Source organism: Molothrus aeneus, chromosome 4, assembly GCF_037042795.1.
Source record: "Molothrus aeneus isolate 106 chromosome 4, BPBGC_Maene_1.0, whole genome shotgun sequence".
NCBI classification, from domain to species: Eukaryota; Metazoa; Chordata; class Aves; order Passeriformes; family Icteridae; genus Molothrus; species Molothrus aeneus.
Window position 1 is genome coordinate 63,677,770 of NC_089649.1, and position 6,466 is coordinate 63,684,235.

Consider the following 6,466-nt stretch of genomic DNA (forward strand, 5'->3'; position numbering starts at 1 on the left):
TGTAGATATTTTCTCCTTCTTGAGAGCAGTCATAGTTTAGGGTCAGAACCTTCTCCTGAAATGGATTTCATTACCAACAGTTCCTGCAAAATCCTTACAATTCTCAGATGCTGTTCTAGCCAATACCAACCCTCACAGACCAACAGCTTTCTTCTCTGAAAAACAGATGTAATCACAAATGTTCTTCACACAGCTTATACTAAAAATATACAGTCAAAAAACCCCTCATCCACATCTTCTATGGGTCTGAACAGTAGTCAAGAGTTAAGCAGAGAGGATTGCATTCCTTCTGTTCTCCTACATTTACGCACAAACGTTTGCTTAAATTCCTCCAGCATGTTTACTAAAAAGGAGGCAATGTTTAAGGAAGCTCCTGAAGTCTTTGCCCACTGTATCTTCCTGACTCACAAGTAAATTCCACTCAAGTTTTCTGGGATTACTCACAAAGGATGATACAGGCCAATGTGTGCAAAGCTGCATGTAGACTTTCATCTCAGACCTGCTTGTCAGAAAACACCAGCGCTCTCGCAGCAACATGACTCTTGTGAACAGAGATGGCACAGAACAACAAGGGCCTGATTCTTATTTCAGACAATGATTTAAAGCTGTGATCCTGTCAAATCTCCTATTTATAAGGCCCCTTCCATCTGCCTCAAGCCCTGAAGAGGCTAATTCTGCATTTCTCTCTCACGCAAAACTCCCACAGAGGTGGCTGAGGGACAGCAGCACTGAGTTCCCATCCCAGCTAAGTTACACTGTTCAATATTTCAATAGCCAACCAACAACAGCACCGCTCAGAAATCTGAAAATGAAACATCAACATCTCACTTAAGACTGACAGAAATGTTTCTTCATGGTGAAATGAGCAAATGAAGAGTTAAAGATCAAGTACTTGTTAAAATCGATATGGCTTAGTAGCAATATTTCATTCTTCCAAAAGAGTAGAGAGTGAGTGGAGTGTTTCAACCAGTTTATCATATCTGATCAAAGAAACAGCTCAGCACATTTTACACATATCTTCTCCCTTTTTCTTAAGCAAAAGCTGCATAGACTATTTTTCTCCTGTAGACACTATTAGCCAGCTTATAGTTGAAGCACAACCACAGTGTGAGTAGCAGAGCTGAAAACTTTTTATGGAAAGTTAACACCACACAATATGTTGCAAATTCCAGCCTTCAGCTATTACAAGTAATAAGAGACCACTATATTTAAAAAAGTAAATCAGCCCCATTTTACTAGAAGCATATTCAGTAGTTACATTAAAAACAATCTTTATAGAAATCGTTTGTATTCACTAATTTAGAGGGAAATGCACTTAAAAGGGATGTAAACTGCACATCTTTATTAATGAATATTACTTTTCATTTAGCTCAGAAGAAATTAGACCCTCTTGAGGCATTGAATCAGATGAGTAACTGTGACGAGAAAAATTAAAAGCATAGAAATACCCTGGTTTTAACTATGTTGCTGCTTATAGATATTCAGTATCTGCACCAATCTTTTTAAAATGTTTGGAAGCGAAAAAAAAACTGAAGCATTATTTCTTTAATGTTTATAATGACCACAGAACATTTTTACTGCAAAGAACTTACTTTTAAGGCACATCAGTCATTTCATATATATCTTATGCCCAGTAAAATCTGTCAGAATTTCATTTCCATAGACTACTTGAATTCTACCAGGAAAACAGAGGGGGAAGGACTGTGTTTGGAGGCCACAGAGCTCATTTCAAAAGCAGTGCAACTGTAAAACAAACCACTGTGAGTCTGCAGACTGGGAAACCCCTCTAAGGGAGCAGCACTAAGTGACAAAAGCAGACCTCAGACCTTCATTTGGCAGGAATGGGCACCTCTAATGAAGCTGTCCAGGAGCTCAGAGGTAGTAGCCAGGTACCATATGTTGCTTTGGTTGCTCTGGTGGTTATATAGTTTTTTCAGAGTAAACAAACCTGAACTTTTTAGCTACATTATTACCTAAAATAATAAGAGCTAGTTTCAGCTCTTCTTGACTTAATTTAATAAGAACTCTCTGTTTTGCAAAAGAGAAATGGCTTGTAATTTTCTCCTCTCAGTTGCTATTTTTATTTCTCCTTTATCTGTCTCAGGTATGAATTTGTACCAAACCATTTGTTATTTAAACAAAGCTCAAATCTTTTCACACTCTGAGCCTTATTTCAAGAAACCATCCGATAAGTTACAGATTTAGGACTTTGAAAACATCTCAGTTGTTTACTTAGCAAAATCCAGCAAACTTCTAATGCATTTGATGCAATCATCTAATCCCCACTTCAGCAGAAGTCCCACTTGAATTTGAGTTAATCTGTCTATTGAAGGAACAACCAGAACCTCAGCCACTGACAGTCTCCTTTGCCAGGGTTAAGCGAACCAAATGCTTATTATGAAAAACTGATGAAACAAAGTGACTGCTCTATCCTTTTTCCTTATGATACAGAGAATTTACAAGAAGAGCCTACAGACACCTTTCAGACAGAACAGAGGGAGTAAGGAAGGGGATATCTGATGATTCCTCAATATATTCTATTCAGCTGTTTTAAGGAGTCTGTTATATGGGATTAGATTTCACTCTGCTTGCTGTGGAAAGGCGCATTTGAGGCAGATGCCAAATCCTGCTGCCTATGGAAGGAGTGATAAGCACAGAAAGGAGGAGTATTTGCTCCATGTACAGAATACACACCTTGCAGAAGCACAGCTGAAAAAGGGATGTAAATGCTCAGCTCACTCTTACATTTGGTATGCATTCAGTGATGAATGTAGACACCAGTCCCTGTCTCTCACTTTTTTCATTGCAGTTTATGATATTTTATAAACCCATGGGAAATATAGTTTGCTTGAATAACTTTCCAAGCTATTCTCCCCTCTTCTGCCTCTCCTCCCAAGAAAATCCTCTAAAATCATAAACTAGAAATGCAAACAGAAGAAGGGAAAGCAAGCAACATTAACACCAAAGGTTTGGAACAGCTGCACCTCCTTTTGGGATTTGTTCACATACACCGCTGACAATCTGCAATGTATGCTTCTCATTAAAAAATAAATAAAAAGGATTTAATTGCTCTAAGACTGTAAATATGAAGGATATAAAGACACTAGTAGTGGGGTGATTGGTCTTCCTCTGAAAACCTGCATATCAGAATGCCTTCAACTGCCTGCCTGAGAATGAGGAGCACGCATCCAGCCCTGAGATTAGCCTTTGAAGGGAGACTGAAAAAAGGGGAGGAAAAGTTCCCCTGGGCACATAGAAGTGTAAAGTTGATTTTTTTATTTTATCTCAAAACATGTTAGGCAAGCTCACCAGAATAATTTTTTTTTTCACTATCTGCTCCAGGACAACAAGGTCCTTAGGTCACTGATCTGAGAAGGATGGAGCAGGAATTTACTGCCTGGTGATCCAGCAGGAGGAAATGAGGTCATGGGGTATATGTGTTCTTTTTCATATTTCATGAAAAAATGCAACACTCCTGGGTTTGTCTCACTGACTAATCAAAAACTATGGGAAGATAGGAAAAATATTTCCCATCCAGATCTATAGGCAAAGACCCCTCCAAAAGAAAAGAAAACCCCTTGCTTTGTTTGACTTCATCCCTTGAGCAAAATCATGATTCAGAAGGTTTTAACAGTACAAAGGTTTATTTAGAAAAGAGTTTGGATTGTTCTTTAGGGTTTTTTTGGCAAACATTTAAATCCTTTCATAACTCAAAACACTGTCAGTGCCTGGTACTTTGCACTCTCCTTGCCCACACAAGCAGTAAAAGCCAATTTCTTACTGGGACAAATCCACCATAGGCCCCAGCTGCCCTATTTATACATACTCAAATCTCCACCACCACTGCCACTTAACCCTCTCCTTCTGATGTCTCCTTTTGTTTCCCCACAAAATTCCAGAGCCCATGAAAGCTCACTGCCTCCCAAACTCAGTGTCTCAGCCTACTCTGCTCTGTGGGCTCCCCGTGCCCTCTGTCAGGGTTCAAACACAGTCACTCCCTCCCCCTTCACCCCTCCACACTCCAGCACTGCTCCCCCAGCTCCATGTCACCATTCTGCACCGTGGTGAGTGCCCTCAGCCTCCCCGACACCATCCCTGTCCCCCAGAGCATCCCCCTGCTCCTCCGAGGGGGCGAGCCCTCTTCCCGCTCCCTAAGCCCAAGCCCCACGTTCTCTCCCCTCCCTTCTTTTCCAGCATTGAGCCTTCTCTGTTAACTCTACTCCTGCTCGAGGCAAATCCATCCCTCCAGCTCAATGCCGGAAGTTCTTCTTCTTCTTCTTAAAAAGAATGTGTTTAAAGGACCTGCGGAAGTCCTGGTTGAAGATGGTGTAGATGACTGGGTTGAGGGAGCTATTGCAATACCCAATCCAGAAGAAGAACTTGAAGAGAGTCTCGGGGACCTCACATGCCTCCCGGCAAATACCATAGAGGCTGTAGCTGAAGAAAAAAGGGAACCAGCAAACTACAAAGACCCCCATGACCACAGCCAGCACAAAAGTGAAGCGTTTCTCCCGGGCCTGGGCAACTTTCTTACGGCAGATGCTGCTACGCTTCCGGCGGCGGCGGTAGGAGAAGAACTGCATGGAGCGATTGCTCGCACGGGACAGGCGGCCACTGGAGTGCTTGGAGGAGTACGAGTAGGAGAAGGACTGGCTCTTGCTTTTGCGGCGATGCTCCTCCCGGCTCCGCCTCCGCCTGCTCTCTGAGGTGCTGCTCTCCTCCAGCTCAATGTCCTCCAGCTCCGAGGCTTTGCGCCAGTGGTGCGCCGAATAATGTCCGTTCTCTCCCAGCGGCAGCCTCAGGGACGTGCAGCCGCCGGCAGCGCGGCTCAAGCCGTTCTCAGTCTGGGAGGACCCCTCTGGCATCGTACGCTTCTCAGAGAGGGTCCTGGTCCTTAGCTTGGCCACACGGTAGATGCGGATATAGACCAACACCATGATGAGGCAGGGGGCAAAGAAAGAGCCGATGCAAGAAGAAAGGATGTACCATGTCTCGTCATTGAGCTTGCACTGGGGAAAGACATCTCCTTCAGGGTCCCGGTACACGGAGATCAATGGCGGGAAGGAGATGATGGCTGAAATGAGCCACACGGTGAGGATGATGGCCTTGATCCGCCGCGGGGTCCGTTTGAGGTTGTACTCCACCGCCTGTGTGACCGACCAATACCTGTCGAGGCTGATGGCGCACAGGTGGACGATGGACGAGGTACAGAACAGCACGTCCAGCGCCAGGTAAATGTTACACCAAGCCTTGCCGAAGTACCAGTAATTCATAAGCTCGTTGGCTAAGGAGAAAGGCATGACCAGGGTAGCCACCAGGATGTCCGCGCTGGCCAGGGACACCAGGAAGAGGTTCTGGGGGGCTCTCAGCGCCCGGCTGGTGAGCACAGCTATCACCACCAGCACGTTGCCCACGATGGTGAAGACGATGAGGAAGCCCACCACCGCCGCCAGGCCGGCCACGGCCGCCGGCGAGTAGGGGGAGGGCGGCTGCAGGAGGGCCGAGGAGGACGGCGAGGCGGGGAGCAGCGCCAGGGACTCGTTGGGGGAGCCCAGGCTCGTGTTCACCAACAGCAGCAGATCCATGGTGGGTGTGCGGGGCGTCGGCGTCCTAGAAAGCCCGGCGGAGCCCCCGCCCCGCCCCGCCGCCCCGCCGCCGCCGCCCCGCCGCCCTCATCGCGCCCCGCCGCCGGTCCCGCGGCCGCTCCGCCGCCGAGCCGCCCGCGTTCCCCCGCCGCCGCCGCCGCCGCCGCTCCTCAGGGCACGGCCGGGCGGCGCACCCCCGGCGCGGCAGGGAGCGCGGCGGCGCCGCCTCCGCCCGGCCCCCGGCGAAGGGGCAGCGGGGCACGGCTGGCCCCCGCCGCCCGCCCGGTCATGCCCGGCTCCGGGCAGCCCGCGGCTCCGGAGAAGACTCCGCGCGGCCGGCGGGAGTCCCCGGCGGGAGCTGGATCCTCGCAGGGCGCGGGGTCCGAGGCGGCAGCAGCGTCGGCATCAACTCCCATGGAGCGGCTCCCATGGAGCGGCTCCCGGCGGCTCCGTCCCACTCTGGCTCCGCGCTCCCAATCGCGGCGTGCCCCGCGCCGCGCGCATGCTCAGTGCCCGCAGGTGCGGCCGCCGCGCCCGCCCCGGCGGAACCCCCGGCGGGCGCAGGAGCGCCCCGAGCGCCGCCGCCCGCTCCCGTCCCGCGCCCCGAGCGCGCCGAGCCCCGCGGGCGGCCCGGCCGGAGACTCCCCGCGGCGGCCCACGGGAGGAGCGGCCGGCGCGGTGCTGCGGCGCTCGCTGCCGCTCGGCGGCCGGACAGGTGTTTCTGCCGGGAGCGGTGCGGCTCGGCGGGGGCGCGGCGGCCGCCGCGGGGGTGGCAGGGGCCGGTGCGATGGGGGTGGCAGCGGTCGGTGCGAGGAGCGGCGGCGCCGGTTGCGCTCCCGGAGCGCGGCGCCCGGGTGGTCGCTGCCTGCAGCGCCCGCCTC

At 50.3% G+C, this 6,466-nt stretch overlaps 1 protein-coding gene across 1 annotated transcript; it reads right to left on the reverse strand.

Annotated features, from left to right (window-relative positions):
* Nucleotides 1–1,108: 1,108 nt before the first annotated feature.
* Nucleotides 1,109–5,628, reverse strand: ADRA2C (adrenoceptor alpha 2C). Its single transcript, XM_066548678.1, has one exon. It carries the CDS (start codon nucleotides 5,583–5,585, stop codon nucleotides 4,251–4,253), a length of 1,335 nt encoding a protein of 444 aa, XP_066404775.1. The 5' UTR covers nucleotides 5,586–5,628; the 3' UTR covers nucleotides 1,109–4,250.
* Nucleotides 5,629–6,466: the final 838 nt, after the last annotated feature.